The following is an 18028-nucleotide window of genomic DNA, read 5'->3' as shown; positions in this document are numbered from 1 at the left end:
CTCGGCCATTAAAATGTTGGAACGCCGCTCGAATTTCAACAATGTTATAAATATGAGAGTACTTTAATAAAGCCGTTTTGCATAATGAACTACTCTCAGTATATTTACCCGACAGTTAAAAGTACTTTTATATGATATTTAAGGATCAGATGATGCAATTGAGCAGAGCTTTGGACAAATTTTACATCATGTGAACCATGTGAGAATACACACGGTTTGTTTCTCACAACCATAGCGGTTTCACTCTGTCTCTCTGGCGCTGCAACTTTGCCAAGATCAGAAGCAAACAATTTTCCACCAGCCCGAGAGAAGATAAGATACAGCGTTAATGATCCCAAAGGAAAGTCTTGTGCCTGATGGTTCCAAAATTATCTACATACAGATAACAACAATAAGCATCAGATAAATAAAGTATAAACATAAGTGTGTGAGTAGTTTGCAAAAGGAAAATCATTCTTAATTAATAATTAAAGTTAATAGAATACCAGAAGAAGAAAGCTACGTTGAGTACAAAGTAAAGTAAAATAATGCCTATTTTCCTGGATGGAAATTCGGGCAGTGCTATTGAGCGTTTGTATCACACCGGATAATGAATGCAAAGATATCACGTGATATTGAATGCAGTTGGACGTGATAGTAGTAATAATAAAAACAGTGAAAAAGCATGCACGCCGCTGTCCTGTAGCTCCCGGCGCTGTAAGTTAGGAAGCTAATATTTGATAGTCAAGTCGTGACCGGTACACAGGTGGGCGGTATCTGCCATCTCACCACATCTGCAACCAACTTGTGTTCGGCTGTTGCACCCTCCTGCGCCTTATTTTGATAGTAAGCGCACCTTTGTTTATAAAATATGATGTGACTACTTGCTAGCGGCTGCTCCTGGAAAATAATCAAGCAGGTGTGTGTGTTGTGTTGTGCACTCAAATCCTTGACAAACATCCTCCCGTTCCTTTGTGTTATCCAGCGCCCAACACACCGGGCATCATCGCAGGGGCCATAATTGTCGTTCTCCTGATCCTCATTATCATCGCCATCATCCTCTTCTGCTGCTGCCGTGCCCGTCACAGGAAGAAGTACGAGAAGGAGATCTGCAACGAGATAAGGTACGCGCTGTGCAACGGAGCTGGGATTTTGCCACTTTTATTGTGTTTGGAAAACAATTTAAGTGTAATCGTCCTTACTCGTGTGGGAAATGATTAGTGTTACTCACCAATGTAGAACTGCTGCTGGTCATTTCTTCATCAGACACACACTTCCAACCAGCATGAAAATGTTATTTTCTCCATCAGCGCTTTTTTTTTTTTTTTTTCCCCCACCTCTCCTCAAATAAACAGCTGTGGTAATCAGTTTGAAAGCTTTGTTTGCTCTGTGGATCCTGTGTCATGTCTGCTGCCGGCTGCCCCCCTCAACCCGCCCTCGCCATCCGGCCCCCGTGGGCTCTGAACAACCCCTGGGCTTACTATCACTCTGCCGCGGACTGAATCTGTCTAAGACCACAATGTGACACCGCTCACGCTGTAGGACAAAGAGGATTAGGGCCGCTGGTCTGGTCTCGTACACACTAGACGAGCATTTGCTGAAACGCCGCGGCACGAAGCTGCGGACAACACAAGCCCCGGCCCCTCCGGCTCGGTTTGGTCGAGCATTTAACTGGATTATTGCTGCTTATTAGTTGTTAATGTGGCGGCAGAGGGAGAAGAGGGTATTTCTGTATCTGGTCGCTCGGCTCAATCTCCACAGGCTATTAGACGGTCGTCGTGGATGAGCAGCGCGGAGACCGTCCCGGCCAATCAAATGGCCCGACTCTAATCAGTTCCTCTTTTGTGAGTCAAATCATGTTGCGCTCTTGAAATGACTCCTGCCGACTCATCCCACGAGTGTTACGACCTGATTTTTTAATTTTTTTTAACCATATTTTGCGGACCATAAGGCGCATCACTTTATAAGGTGCAATATCAATGAGCAGGTCTATTTTCATACATAAGGCGCACTGCGTTATAAGGCGCATGATGAAACATACGGTATATAAAGCCAAACAAAACAATCTGTTCAGTCTTTTCTTACTTTTCTTCTTCTTATTTTCTAAATGGACCAAATGTATGAGAGGTTGAATGGTTGTATGTCTCTATCAGTGGCACTTTGATTGACCTCTTGCCCAATGGCGGCAGGGATAGGCTCCGCCCCCTTGTGAACCTGAGCGCAGGGAGAGGTCAGGCCGGCGTTCGCTCCCACCTCGTGGCCGAACCCATCCTCTCTCCGAATAAGAATAAGAACAACTTTATTTATCCCAAAGGACTTGTTGTGCCAGAGTTTCAAGTAAAACATAGCAATAATAGATAATAGTAGGAAGGAGGGAGAATAAGAAATACAAATAGAATACAAGGTGTCAAAGTTAGGGCTATAAAGTGTTTTAAGGTCTTAAAAAGTACAAAGATTTGAGTATGCCCTTCGGCTGAAGGAAGAGGAATTAAGAAGTCTGATAGCCTCCGGTTGGAAAGACCTCCTGTGGCGTTCAGTGGAGCTCCTTGGTGGCATCAATCAATATAATGCGCAAATGTTTCCTCAGCGGCACAAACCGGCGCATAAGAAAGTCTCACCATTTTGCGCCGAATGTGGAGCGTCTAACCAACGTTATATCTAAACTTATTTTTCGGACTATAAGGCGCACTGCATTATAAGGCACATGATAAAAACAGAAGTCAGTTTAGTTGATGTTTCTTCATCTTTCTTTGTTCCCTTTGAAACTCTGTTTGGTTTTCTATACTTGGTGCAGTTAATCTGCTTGCTTCCTCCACTTCTATCCCACTGACTCATGCATGTTGAATTCTTCGGCGGTTGCTCTATTCCCATCATCTACTGCGTGAATGATAGCCTTCAGTTTGAATTCCGCTGTGTAAGCATGTCTCTTAACAGGTGCCATTTTTGGGGGTCCTCAGTAACATTATGTTGAAGCACAGTACGTACCGCTATTACAAAAAGTGGCGGAGGTAAGCGTACTACAGACTGATTGGTTAATCGTCGCCAGTGATAGCAGACACCTGAGGTTAGCGTGAGGTTGGAACAACATTGTAACCCAGCTCTATATAATTAGATATCTAACATTGTCTGATGTCGCAACCCATGTTCAACCACGTAATACGACGTCCGTGTGTCAGGTGGGAACGGTTCGATAGCCAATCAAGCGGCGCAGCTTTGTGGCTTCCCAAAGTTGCACTAAAACATTTTGACAGATGTTTGAGTGCAGCGTACCACATAAAATTGGTTGGAGGTCAGTAAGCACACCAAGAATTCATACATAAAGAACCGGATTATAAAGAGCACAGCCTTTTTTTTTTTTTTTTTTTTTTTAGAAAATGTATAGATTTTAAGTGCACCCTTAAGTGTGTGTCAGCTGCCTCAGACTCTTAAACAGCTGACACATGTAACGTCTACTGCCCACTTAAATTGCACTGAGCCTTGGGCATGCACTTTGTGAGTTGTACATCAAGCTGCACTGCCATTCATATCTATAATCATAGTTATAATGTTTACACTCTTCCTGTCGGCATATAATCAAATGCACTGTGGACAGCAAAGTAGTATTTCACTGTTCAGGGAAACACGTTTCTACTCCGTACATGTGACACTAAATAATTTGAATCTGAAAAACACTATTGCTTTGCCGTCAAACGTACTTAGAGTTCACAAAAGGGCGTTTTTATACTCGTTTTAACGTCAGTGTGTCTCTGTGTCCTCTCAGAGAGGACGTTCCCCCGCCCAAGAGTCGCGTCTCAACGGCCCGGAGCTTCACCGTGGCCAGCCAGCGCTCGTCCCTGGGCTCGATGTCGCCCTCCAACCTGCACGAGTACGCCCTGAAGCCCCAGTACGACAAGATCCCCTCGTCGGAGGAGTTCGAGAGGCCTCCGAGTCACGTCCCCCTGCCTCCGCCCAACGCCGCCAGGATGGCCGGACCCAACCTCAGTCGCATGGGCGCCATCCCCGTCATGATCCCTGCGCAGAACAGGGACGGCTCCATCGTTTAACCCGACCCCTCGCGTCAAGGGATCGGGGGCGACCGGAGGAAGGGAGCGGGACAAAAGCCAATGCTGAAGGAGCGACGGCCGGGAGGAGCGGCGTCGACCGGCTTCGCGTTGTCGTGTACAAATGGGACTATCCTCCTCTCGTGAAGACCTGGCTCTGCTGTGGTGCATAGAAGACAAATCCGGCTGCACTGAAATCACACCAGAGCACATGAACTTTTCAAATACAGTTAAGAAAAACAAACAAACAAACAAAAAAGTCAAAAAAAAAAAAAAAAAAACTTTTGTGAATTTTTCTTCCTGGACTCCGTGGAAAAATTGGTGTGGATATAACGCAGAATGGTCAATATACAAATTATATTGTACAGAAGTGAATGCATGTTTTTATTTTTGTTTTGTTTTTTTAACATAGACGACCCTTACTGTAGAGATTCCCTATGCTGACATCAGATCCCCACATCCCAGACGGCCAAGTGTACACCTGTGTGCATGCACGTATGTAACAAACTACAGCTGTGTGTGTGTGTTTGTGTGTGTGAATGGGTGTTTTCAAACTTATTTTTCCAAGCCTATATGACGGCATGATCTTTGCCATTCTGGCCGACTGTCTAAAAATAGATTTTAATTCCTCTAAATATTTGATTTTTGGCAGGCGGATCGCTCTCCGACCGACCCTTCAGCTATCATGTTTTGAAATGTTTTCTTTTTCTAGGTCAGCAGTTTTCCGTCGAGCCGTTTGCCTTTTCAATTGGATTTGGTGGCGGGGCTGAAGGGGACGGGATTGGTCGGTGGGTGGGGGAGGTTCGAGCCTCCGGGCTTTGTGATTGGGCGGATTATTGCCTCTTGACCGACTCAAAAAACAACAAAAAGAAAAAAAAAAAACGGTCAACGCCACCCAACCCCCCCCCTGCCATCCCACCTCCAGATCCAGAGCTCCTGGAGGAGGAAGCTTATTTGGAAATAACAGGGGCAGCTGGACATCAAGGTTCACTGAGCAATCAGCTTTGATTGTGTTTGACTATCAACAGGCCTCCAAACCCCGTGACTAGCTGAAGTGGTAGTAACACACACACACACACCCTTCAACACACATTCGTCAAGACCGCTACTCACTTTGTATCGGCAGGACAGCGACACCCAGTCTAGAATGATCTTCTGAAGGTCCTTCCCGTGCAATCCTCCCCCTGTGTTGTTGCATTACAAGGAGCCAATATCTTGATTAACCTTCGCTCCGTGGTCAATATGAAACCTGTCACGGCCCCCCGCGGTATTAATCGGACTTTTTAATTGAGGCCGTACATGATGGACCCCCCCACCCCCCCACCCCACCCCCCGCCCGTTCACGGCGAGGAGGAACAGATGTGATGATCCTTTAAAACTGTGGCGCCGCTGACACTTTGAGCCCCGCTTGAGATCGATTAGCAGATTTGTCGGCGCCGGATGTTATGAACGTCGGTAACAAAGTCCAGCAGAACATCTTTTCCGCATCCACGGAAAGGACCGGACGCTCACATCGATGACTGGTTTTTAGTTCTATTTTCACAAAGGCGGCGGTTTCTGAAGGTCACATCCGACGAGGATAGGATTTTATCGACGCAAATGCAATTATCATTCTTCATTCCCGCCCGATGTGTCGATGCTGCTGATCTCCCCCCGCGCCGCCATCCATTGATCTGCATTGCGACTCTGCTCTGCAGCTTCACCGCCGGATCGCTGAAACTAGCGCCGCGTCCCGGACCGGCCGCTCTCTCCAGAAGTGTGTAGACGCGAGATCCGGCTCAGGATCAACGCAAACACACACACACACATCCTCCCCCGGTCGGTCCTTCCGTGGAGACTCATTTGGAGAAGACGTTCTGAATTTCTCTCCAAACTCACTGGCTTTGCGCTTCGTCTTTGCCAGCGGCTCCCTTTCTGGATGTGCTCGAAAATCCGAAATTATTCCGAGTGAAGTCTTTCCCTCCGGTCGACGCGAGGAAAGCCCGCGGCCCGTCGTCCTACGCGCTACTTCCACCTTTTTATTTTCTTTTAAACACTACTTGGAGTGGGTTTCTGTTATGCTCCGACGCCTTCTTTTAGCCTTACGAGCCTATTGACACCACCTCAGCACAGCACTCACAGCTGACTTCTATCGTGCCTTGTCGTCCCGGTTGTGTCGTAGCGCGTTCGCCGACGGCTGTCGCGCGGTCGCGGCATTCAGGACGGCCGCCGCCGCCCACAGACGCCGTCAGTATCGGTCCACAGCGAGGCCCATCGATCGTTTCTCTTGCTTCTCACCGGTCAAGTGCAGAACCTCCCTCACCCGACCCTCCCTGACTCAACAACTACCGGTTTTTACTTTGTCCAAACCCCAAGTGTTTTTTTTTTTTTCTTCTTTTTTAAAGAGAATGGATGTGTATGAATGTTTTTGTAAGCACGTGAGAGAAAGAACCGACCCCTTGTAGCAGAATTAACGTCATTATTAATGAAATGAACTACACCTGTCACTTCTCTTACAGCAAGTGTGTGTGTGTGTGTGTGTGTCTGTGTGTGTGTGTGAGGGGAGTTAACTGTCTGGAGCCCCCCTGTCCCGTGGACTCCGGGTTTAGATTCTCACCTGCTGAAGGACTCTCCGGAGATCGCCGGCATCTACTAACAACATTAACTGTAGCTTTGGAATCAGTACTAATGCTGTATGAAGATCTCCTCCGAGGTTTGCACACTGTGTGACAACCACTTATCTTTTTGTGTGTATTTTTTGTGCCGTATTTTTGAATAATTAAAGTCTACAAAATGAAACTGAGAGGAAGCCATCTTTTGTTTTGTTTTTCGTCCACAGCCGGGGCCCGGCTTCCTCCGGCCTGTTTAACTCATTAATCCCAATCAGCCCGCGGATTCCAGCCCTCGCGCCAGGTGAGGAGGCTTCTCTAACCGGCTAATAAGGGCAATTAATCAACGGAGCGGGGCGGGAATAGTGGCCACCTCAAGTCCAGACGTTCAGCTCGGGTGTAAACACACACACACACACACACACACACACATAGGTAAAGACAGGCTTTGCTGGGAGAACGGTTCACCCTGCAATCAGACTTCTCTTCCCACCGTCTGGGAAACAGAGCAGAAGCTTCTTTGCAGGCCAAAGAAATAAACGTTTGGACGAGGTTCAACCTTCCTCTCTCACACACACACACACACACACACACACACACGGTCCAAAACTGAGCTGTAAGTGACTTGGAAAGCTCAAACCTCACAGCTTCCCTGACTGCAGGATTGGCTGAAGAGGCAACGAATGAATTTTCCATATTTATCGCCCAAAAAAAAACAAAGACGGTCACATCCAAATAGGTTTCTGTGACAGTTCGGGTGACCATGGCAACCAATACCTGACGTATCCGCGGCGCGAGCAAAGGGCGCTTCTAATTTCTCCCGTCTTTTCTCATGACCGTTTTTCCTTTTTCCAATTAGAAACGGGTCGCAGCCATTTTGGCTCTCCCGCCGTCACCGTCTGCGACGTCCGGCCTTCCGCTGGAGTCCCGCCCACCTTAATGTGTGTAATTACTTTCATTGTAAGCCAAGTGCTAATCAAACTTGTACTTAAATTAACCGTCTAATTAAGAACGCGGAACGGCGTGAGGTAATTAGCTCATAAACAACTGGGACGAATGACGCCGCTCCGCTCGTCACACGCTATTTATACACTTTTTTTTTTACGACGCGCGCGGACGGATCCATACCTGATTATTGGCCGATGTCTCCGCCGTGTGCAGCCCGATGACAGAAAGCCGATGGAAAGACTAAAGCACTTAGTGCAAAGCGGACGCCCGTCGCTATAATTGGATGTCAGTAACAGATAGGGCCCCAGAGCATTGATCCGCGGCTGGTCGAAGTCACTCATGGGTTCTAATGGCCGCCTCTGTAGCGGGTCCGCGCACCAGGGGGGTTCTCCTCTGCCCCTGCGGTGATACGAGCGCGGTGGCGCCGACTCCACAAATGGGTACGCTGCCATATAATGGCGTTTTTATGTCCGTGCATTCAAAACACTCATTAAAGAGACATTAGAGACGGGGCGCTCCTGCACGCGGGCAGATTAGATTTACGAGCTAAAACGCCGCTCTGTCATTGAATTAATGCACAATGAGTCATGCATCATCCCCTCAGCGTCGCCGCGGTCTAATATCCATTTGTGACTTGTGTCCTCACTCACGTAGATGAAGTGAGGGAGCAGCGTTGAGGCTAAGCACCTGGGGGATTTCTGCCCCCGCCCGCGCTTTTCCAGTGCAAGGTATTAATTGTTTGTTCGGATCAAAGGGGCTGGCATGGCGGGGAAAAAAAAAAAAAAAAAAGTCGCCGGTTCTCCAGGAGGGTTTCCTTGGCAACCTTATCTGGCTGTACACAGTCTAAGCCGGCTGCTAGCGGGATGATTTATCTTGTAAGGCGCGATGCGCTTGCCGCTAACAAAGGAGGCCTCCGAAAGCGCGGGTCTCATCAAAGTGGCTCTCCGCTGGCGCGACGTCTGCCGTCACAGACTTTTTAAGCCCTTCTGCCATTTATAGAAACCCCAGTCAGGTTTTTTCGGAGAGGGTTGCGGGGGGAATTCTGGGCAGGATAGAGGGATATGCATATGCATGAGGAGCCGGCTCCATCGTCAGCTCCACCGGCACAGCAGTGCATTAACATTTCGCCTCCGCGGTCCCGGCGCCCCGGATCTACCGGGATGAACGTGAGCTTTTTACGGACAGATCGCGTGAACGGCTGAGGAGCCGTCGCCGTTTTGCACACGCCCGGTTCATCCGTCGGCCTCCGCGGGACCCGGAGCCCGTTCGAATCCGGATCCCGCTCTAAAAATAGGGAGGCGAGAATCCCCCCCCCGTTCGGCTCGTAGGATTTCCGATTCCTCATATTAACGACGCGCGGGGTTGATTTGCCGCTGCGTGTGACGGAGCCTCCTGAGAGGAGCGTCAAATGAGAGCTGACAGCCTGAACTTTAAACGCTCACTCACCGCGCCATGTCCAATGAGCGGCGCTCAACCGTGCGTCGCCCGGAACAACCTGGTGGCTTCAGAGGGAGGAGGATAATCTGCGGAGGGAGCGAGTCCCGACTCTGAACCTCCTCGCCCGCCCCCGGATCCTTTTGGGAGGATTTGCACGGACGCGCACGTATCTGTCAGACTCCCGCCGCCTTCGGTCGATCCGTTAACAGCCGACCTCGGCGTCGACTCGGCTCGACCCCGAGCTTCTCGCGGCGACGGCTCCCCCGTGACCCCCGACGAGCGACCTTCCCCTCAGAGATCTCACCCGTCATTTCCAGACGCCCCCTCCTTCTCCGGAGAGTTTATCCGCTGAGCTTCATGGATCAGCGAGGTGACGCTCATCAGCCGATGTGACATTTTGAGAGAGGAGGAAGCGGGAGAAGGGCTTCGAATTAAGGTCACGCCAAAGGCGCCTCCACCTGCTTGCAGATGGCGCTGCAGGTGGGCAAGAAGGGAGGGTCTGAGGCAGAACACCTGCTTTATATACTCACACACACACATGCAAGTTGGTCCTCTTGAGTCACGCCAGGATGTCGAACACCCGGCGGACCAGGATGAAGGTCACCCCCCCTGTTTACAGCGTAATTTGTGTTTCTAATCTGCTCCCGGGTCGCCTCCATTACAGGTGATCGACCCTCCTGCGGCGCCGCGTCCGGAGGCCGGCAGTAAAACGTAGCCTTGCGAGCGAATGAGCTTCGGTTTCCCTTTTTCCCTCCCCCTGATGATTGGGGTCATCTCTCTTATTACCTCTGCATGGCAGTGATGTAGTGTGTGTGTGTGTGTGTGTGTGTGTTTTCTCCATTGAGGTTGAGTGTTAGTGGGTGTGTGTGTTTGCAGCGGAGTGGCTGCAGTGAGGTCAAAGGTCACGGTGGTGATTTAACCGAACGCCGCTGTCTTTTTTTTTCCGGCGGCACGAAGCGCGGCGCGCCGCCCCGCCGCCACCTCGCACTATTTCCGGCCGAGCAATTTGTCCGCATCTTCTCTGCACGCCGGACACGTTCCTCAGACCACCTCCTCCGTCCTCCCAGCGCGCAGCGGCGGCGGCGGCGGCGACCCCGGATCAGGACGGAATTACCAAGATTCCGTCACCTTTTTCCCACGGAAACCGTCTTGTGTGTGTTTGTGTGCGTATGTGTGTGTGTGCAGAGGTCCTGCAGGAGCAGGGGTCTCCCTCAGGAGGGTGTGTGTGTGTGCTTGTTATTGAATCCTCAGCCTCCCACACACCCCGGGCGGCTCTGGGGCCGCGGGCTCCTCATTACCAGGCTGGAGTCAGTAAATGGAAGTAGTGTTACATGTAAGGAAGTAGTGTAACGCCCACGCTACAAATAAGGCAGTAAAATGACGCGCCTAATTCTATTAAAGAGAGTACATTCGTCATCTTTGCCGTTGCACTGCGGTGTAACAAGTATTCAACCATGGTGCTACCTCGTGGAAACACCAGAGGAGAGGAGCAATGAACATCATCCTCTCCTGAAGATGAACCTCTCAGGTGAACAAGGATCGCAGCAGGTGATGGTACAGTTTGCCCTGAGCTCGTTCTGACAGGCAGGTCTTTGCCCCGAGTGTTGGCTGTCAGGCAGGTCTTTCAGGCCTCTTGTTGAGGATCTTTTGTTTTTTGGTTCTCTCCATGTTCTCCCTGTACCTGCCTGGGTTCCCTCCATGTTCTCCTGCCTGGGTTCTCTCCATGTTCTCCCGCCTGGGTTCTCTCCATGTTCTCCTGCCACGATTCTCTCCATGTTCTCCTTGTACTTGCTTGGGTTCTCTCTCTCCATGTTCTTCTGCCTGGGTTCTCTCCATGTTCTCCTTGTACTTGCTTGGGTTCTCTCCATGTTCTCCTGCTTGGGTTCTCTCCATGTTCTCCCGCCTGGGTTCTCTCCATGTTCTCCTTGTACTTGCTTGGGTTCTCTCCATGTTCTCCTGCCATGATTCTCTCCATGTTCTCCTGCCTGGGTCGTCTCCATGTTCTCCTTGTACTTGTTTGGGTTCTCTTCATGTTCTCCTGCTTGGGTTCTCTCCATGTTCTTCTGCCTGGGTTCTCTTTATGTTCTCCTGCCACGGTTCTCTCCATGTTCTCCTGCCTGGGTTCTCCATGTTCTCCTTCCATGGTTCTCTCCATGTTCTTCTGCCTGGGTTCTCTCCATGGTCCTCTGCCTGTGTTCTCTCCGTGTTCTCCTGCCTGGGTTCTCTCCATGTTCTCCTGCCTGGGTTCTCCATGTTCTCCTTCCATGGTTCTCTCCATGTTCTTCTGCCTGGGTTCTCTCCATGGTCCTCTGCCTGTGTTCTCTCCATGTTCTCCTGCCTGGGTTCTCTCCATGTTCTCCTGCCTGGGTTCTCTCCATGTTCTCCTGCCTGGGTTCTCTCCATGTTCTCCTTGTACTTGCTCGGGTTCTCTCCATGTTCTCCTGTAGTTACTTGGGTTCTCTCCATGTTCTCCTGCTCTCTTGGAAGAAGTATCTCTGATCTAAGCTCCGCCTCCACAACTACAATCAGATGTAATCAGTTAATAGATGATCAATAGTTCGATAGCTTTTGGATGCGAGTGAATGTTGAGTCTCCTGAGTCCACCTGAGCCGATGGGAGGAGCAGCCAGTCTTCTGGCGTCCTCCACCTCGTTCCCCCGTCCACCGCTTGGGTGTGACGGACGCCCCGCTGGAATGTTCTCCGACAATTACAGTTCATCATGTCGGAGGCGGCGGAACCGAATCTCCGGGCTAACGGGGTCGCTCCGTCCTCGGGGTTGCGTGAAGGTCGCTTGAAGGTCGTTCCTGAGCGGAATCCAGATTAGGGAGGATCAAAAGGATCCACCGATGTCGGGAAAACATGCTCCTTTCGGCTCGATCCTGCTGTGAGGAGATGTTTTCCTACGCCGGCAGAGAGAAAGTAGTTCCCCCAGCTGCTCGGACAGCCAGGTGTAACAACAGTTTCTTACTGTGTTGCTGTTATTTCAATATATAGAGGCGGAGAAGTCCGACTGGAGTCACGTGACCTGCAGTGGGGTCATGTGACCAGTTTAACTGGGCCCAACCCTGAATATAAACGTGGCCATCCTATGATATATTTCAAGTTCCGCCCAACGATGGATTTTATCTGTCTTATTATCATCAGGGCTTAATTTGAATAAAAAAATAAATGAATAAACAATGGCTGCAGGTTCACTTAGAGGTGACGTGGTCACAGCAGAAAACTCTGGGATGAGAAGTTCCTCAAAAAAAGCTTCTCAGCGGCGGACTGAAGTCGCAAGGGAACAATGACTGAAAACTTTGACGACAACAAACGGGCTCAGACGTCTCTGGAGCTGCTGCTCCAGATCCACGCGACGCTGTGGATATATAGTTGAAGTATTTGTACATCTATGTACACACATATCTATGTGTATGTTTGTATGTGTACAAATTTCATTATATTTCTTATTCTTCCTCCTTTCTACTATTATCTATTACTGTTATGTTTTTTACTTGAAACTCTGGCACAACAATTTCCTTCGGGATTAATAAAGTTGTTATCATCTCATCTCATCTCAAATATTAGACATGTGTGTGTGTACATACAGTACGTATGTATATGATGCATGCATGTGTGTCTGTTTATGTATGTATGTATGTGTGTTTGTATGAACGTAGGTGTATGTATGTATGTATATGTATGTACATATATATGTGCGTGTCTATGGATGTATATATGTACTTTTGTGTGCCTGTAAATGTATCTATGTATGCATGTATGTATATATATGCATAAGTGTATGTATGCATATTTATATATATATGCATGTATGTATGTATGTATGTATGTCTATGTTTATGTATTTATGTATGTATGTATGTTTATTTATATATGTCTGTATGTATACATGCATGCATGCGTATGTATGATTTATCCTTTATTCATTTAACCTTTATTAATCTCTCGTGAGGAAATTCGTTTTCCCATTTCAGCAGCAGGCTGCTGTCAACCAGCAACAGGGGAGCAGTTCAGGTTTCAGTGTTTCGCTCAAAAACACTTCAACACTCTGGGAGGAGCCTGGAATCGAGCCAGGAATATCAGGTTTCAAAGATGATTGCTCGACCCCCTGCGCCACCAAAATGTATGTATATATCTATGTATGCATTGTATGTAAGTATATATGTATATGTGTGTATGTATTTACAGGTGTGTATGTTTAAATGTTTGTATGTATTTCATTATGTATGTATAAATGTATGTATGTGTGTATGTGTATGTATATATGTATGGATATATATGTATGCATATATATGTGTATAACATATGTATGTATATATATAATATGTATGTCTGTATGTATTTGTATTCATATATGTTTGCATGCATGTATATGTAAGTATGTGGATGTATGTATGTGCATAAGTGTTTATGCATGTATGTATGTATGTATGTATGTATGTATGTATGTATGTGCGTGCATGTGTATGTTTATATAAACAAGCATACATACATGCACATTCATACATACATTGATATACAAGGACATCTACATCCACACACACATACATACATACATACATACATACGTGTATACATATTCGCACACACATGCATATATACATATACCTACACACAAACATACGCACATATATACACATTCATGTATACTAACATACATAGACAAACATACATACACATCCATAGATACATACATAATACATACAGACACACATACACACATACATACATACACATAGTTACATACACACATACCTTCATACATATATATACATACATACATACATACATACAATCACACACACACAAAGAAACAAACATACATACATAGAAATATATACATACATACATGTATACATACATATTTAACTTTTGAATCTATACATATAAACAATCAGCATTTGTCCAAGTGGCAATTCGGCACAGGAAATTACGTATTTCATTTTTTCTACTTTCCGACGGAGGTTATATATAAGGGGGCGTGGCCAACGGGCGGACCGGAAGTGAAGCCGAGCCAGCAGGTGAGTCGGACGCCGACTACGGTGGACAAACAAATGTAACCGTTTTTCCCGATGACATTGCTACAGTTTGATGAAAACGAAACGAAATTCCCTGGAGAGAGGAAGTGAATTTTTGTAAACCATAGTTTTGTTTCAGTCAAAGGTGAGACATCGGGGGGCAACAGGTAAGATGCTATTAGCATTAGCATCGGGCTACAGCGTCGTCGCTATCGCTGGTCAGTTCAGGACAGACGTTCTGCTAACCTTATTTGTCCAATTCCAAAGTGTTTGATAACAATTGAACGAAGTTACATTTTGCAGCAGTCTGTAGCCCAAACTTTCTGAAGTATTTGCACGTCAATTTGCATTTTGACAAAAATTCCCAGATTACATTGTGATTTGTCGTGGGAGCAGGGAACAAGCAGAGGTGTGGAGGTTCTTTGAAATAAGACAGAATACATGAGTGTTAATGACAGGGATCCGAGAGGAACTGATACAGAATACAGGATGCAGAGGCTGAGAAGGTGGAGGATTTTAAGTCCTTGGGTCACCAATACACAGCTATTGAGAGTGTGGATGACCGAAGAGGACATTTATGGATGGATTGAACGAAGACATGATGTCAGTTAGAAAAAGGAATGCAGGTTAGATGGATGCTGAGGGGAGAAGCGGAGAGGAAATGAAGAAGTTTGGATTGGTAAAGTAACAAACTTTATCTATCCAAAACTTAGAACTCAATCCTGTTAAATCTATCTTTCTGGTTGATCAGACCTGTAAAACAGACTGTTCATCCAAAGCTTGCTGTGATGGTCTTAAGTTAGTCAATTCTGTGGGATATTGTTTTTTCCCCCAGCAATATGAATGGCAAAATTGACAATGATGAAAATGAGATACGGCAAACCTGGATTTCAAAACAAAAATGACTCAGGCTTTGGACAGGATTAAAAGGAAAATATTTGTTATATTTCCCATGCAACACATGAATTTTAAAAACAATTTCAATTGTCAAATTGGTTCATGAAATGATGAATTTTTCTGAATGAAGTCTAGAAATTAGGCTGCACGTCCAACATTTTCAAAACCCGTTTCAAATCGCTCCAAGTTGTCATTGAATGTTGTTCAATCAGTCGTGTAACGTCTGCTGTGATCGCCTTGAGTGACTCAGATAGTTTGGTGTGGATTCGAGCTGCATCCAGATTCATCCAACCTTAATGCTGAATAAAGTTCCTTTTTCATCATTTTGGAGCTTGTGTTCTATCTATTGTTCTGTACTTTTTGTGTTATATATCTATATACAGTGTGTCGAAGAAGACGCTGAACCCCCAACGCAGGTGGAAGCCAGCGTCGATTAATAAAGGCTAAATTAGTATGATTTGTTTCCTTTTCTATCAGGGACACTCACACTTCCGCCCCGCCTCCGCAGTTGGCGCCCATCTCTCAGCCTATCGGGCCTTTCCTATCACCTTTCATTCCTAGGGACACTTTACAGTTGCCGATCAACTTAAATGCATGCTTTTGGCCGGTGGGAACCCACGAGGAGAACGTGCCGACTCCACACAGAGGACACCTGCTGCGGGGTTTGAACCTGAGTTGCTTTGCTGTGAGGCAGCAATCGCTGCGCCACCGGGCCGCCCAAATGGATCCCTGCGGATGTTGCATTTGTCTTCGAGCTCATATCACATATGACATTTATATATATACGGATTAAAAAAGGAATCCCACTTGTGTGAAATCAAAGTGTCCACTTAGGAAGCAACACTGATTCATTTTGACTTGTTTTTAAGACATTACATTCAAGTTGGATCAGCCTGGAGTGTGTTTTTAAACTTATATTTTAATTGTGACTCCAAATCCAGACCTCCATGGGTTCATACATTTGATTTCCATTGATTGTTTTTGTGTGATTTTGTTGTCAGCACATTCAACAATGTAAAGAATAGAGTATTTAATATGACTTTTCATTCATTTAGATCTAGGATGTGTTATTTTAGTGTTCCCTTTATTTTATGGAGCAGTGTATATGGGTGTCAGTGTGCCCTGGGTTCTTCCTTGTAGTGTAGAAAAAGAATAAACTGATAAATGTAACTTATTGCAGTTCCAGTGATTCCTTTGGATGTTTTTTTTGAACATGAATATCCCTCACAGATAAAATCCAATTTGACAAATTGAATATCCCAAACCTGCATGTCATGACTCTTCGCCCACATATGATCCGAACAAACATCTCAGTAATTCTTGCCTCCCATATGAGCTCATTCGAGAAGCAAAACAAGTTGTTTTGTATTCAGTCTAATTTTATTTGGCACATATACAAGAACAAGTAAACACACCCACATAAATACATACATGTAAACATGCATACCAACCTAAAACATACACCCATAAAAATACATGCATACACACATACATACATACATATGTACATACCTATAGACACAAACATACAAATATATACATCCAAAAATACATACACATAAACACACACATACATACACACACAAATTAATGCACACATATAGGCATATACATACAGACACATTGACACAGCCATATGTCCATTCACACAATCGTACATATATGGTACATTTATATGTACATTTATATGTACATACGATACTTACACAAATTCATACATACTTACATAATCATATACATAAACATACACACACATGTATATATAAATAAATATGTGTATACACACATAAATAAACACATACACACACATGCATATATACCCATGCACATACATATATCCATACATATATGGATAAAGACATGCACAGATACACATATATATAAAAACACGCACGCACACACACACGCAAACATACATATTTACATACATACATACATACAAACACATACATACACATAAATACATACACAAACATATACACTTGCATGCATACATACAAAGATCCATACACACATTCGTACATACATACATACATACATACATACACATATACATTCGCACAAATACATACACAAACATACACACTCACATACATAGATACATACATAGAAAGATACATACATACATACATACGTACACATGAATACATACATAAACATACACACTCGCGTACATAGATACATACATACAAAGATATATAAACACACAGATATATACACACACAGATACATACATACAAATACGTACATACACACATACATACATACACACATAGTCATACACACACAGACACACACACACACACACACACAAACACACACACACACATACATATATACATACACACCTACATACAATCACATTTAAACATACATATATAAATACAAACACAGCATACATACGAACACATATACATTCACATATATACATACACAAACATACACGCTCACAAACATAGATACATACATACAAAGATACAAACACACAGATACATACATACACATACATACATACATACATACACACACAAACATACACACTCACATACATAGAGACCTACATACAAAGATACATACACATACAGATACATACATACACACACAGTCATACACATACACACACACACGCATACATACATACATACATACAAAGGTACATACACACATACATACGTATATACATACATACATACATACACAAACATAAACACCCACATACATAGATACATACATACAAAGATCCATACATACACACATTCACACATACATACATACATACATACATACATACATACATACATACATGCATACATACATACATACATACATACATGCATACACACATACATTCACATAAATACATACACAAACATAAACACTTACAAACACAGATACATACATACATACGTACAAAGTTACATACACACATGCATACATTCACATTAATACATGCACAAACATATACACTCACATACATAGATACATACATACAAAGATACATACACACACAGATACATATATACATATACATACATACATACATATGTCCACACATACATACACACACAGATACATACATTCGCATAAATACATACACAAACATACCCATTCACATACATAG

General features: G+C 45.2%; 1 protein-coding gene across 1 annotated transcript in view; it reads left to right on the top strand.

Moving 5' to 3' along the window:
* Positions 1-5046, top strand: part of cxadr (CXADR Ig-like cell adhesion molecule) — a 43037-nt gene extending 37991 nt beyond the window's left edge. Inside the window, exons 6-7 of the mRNA XM_086160140.1 lie at positions 965-1103; positions 3740-5046. Coding sequence (XP_086016266.1) covers positions 965-1103; positions 3740-4022 — 422 coding nt within the window. The 3' untranslated portion in view covers positions 4023-5046. The remainder of the gene's footprint in view (positions 1-964; positions 1104-3739) is intronic.
* The last annotated feature ends 12982 nt before the right edge of the window (positions 5047-18028 follow it).

Source organism: Fistularia commersonii, chromosome 15, assembly GCF_037954325.1.
Source record: "Fistularia commersonii isolate RoL2024-O1a breed Wild chromosome 15, RoL_Fcom_v1.0, whole genome shotgun sequence".
In the NCBI taxonomy this organism is placed as follows: domain Eukaryota; kingdom Metazoa; phylum Chordata; class Actinopteri; order Syngnathiformes; family Fistulariidae; genus Fistularia; species Fistularia commersonii.
The sequence above is the reverse complement of the archived record's forward strand: the minus strand, read 5'-3'. Positions and strand labels throughout refer to the sequence as shown.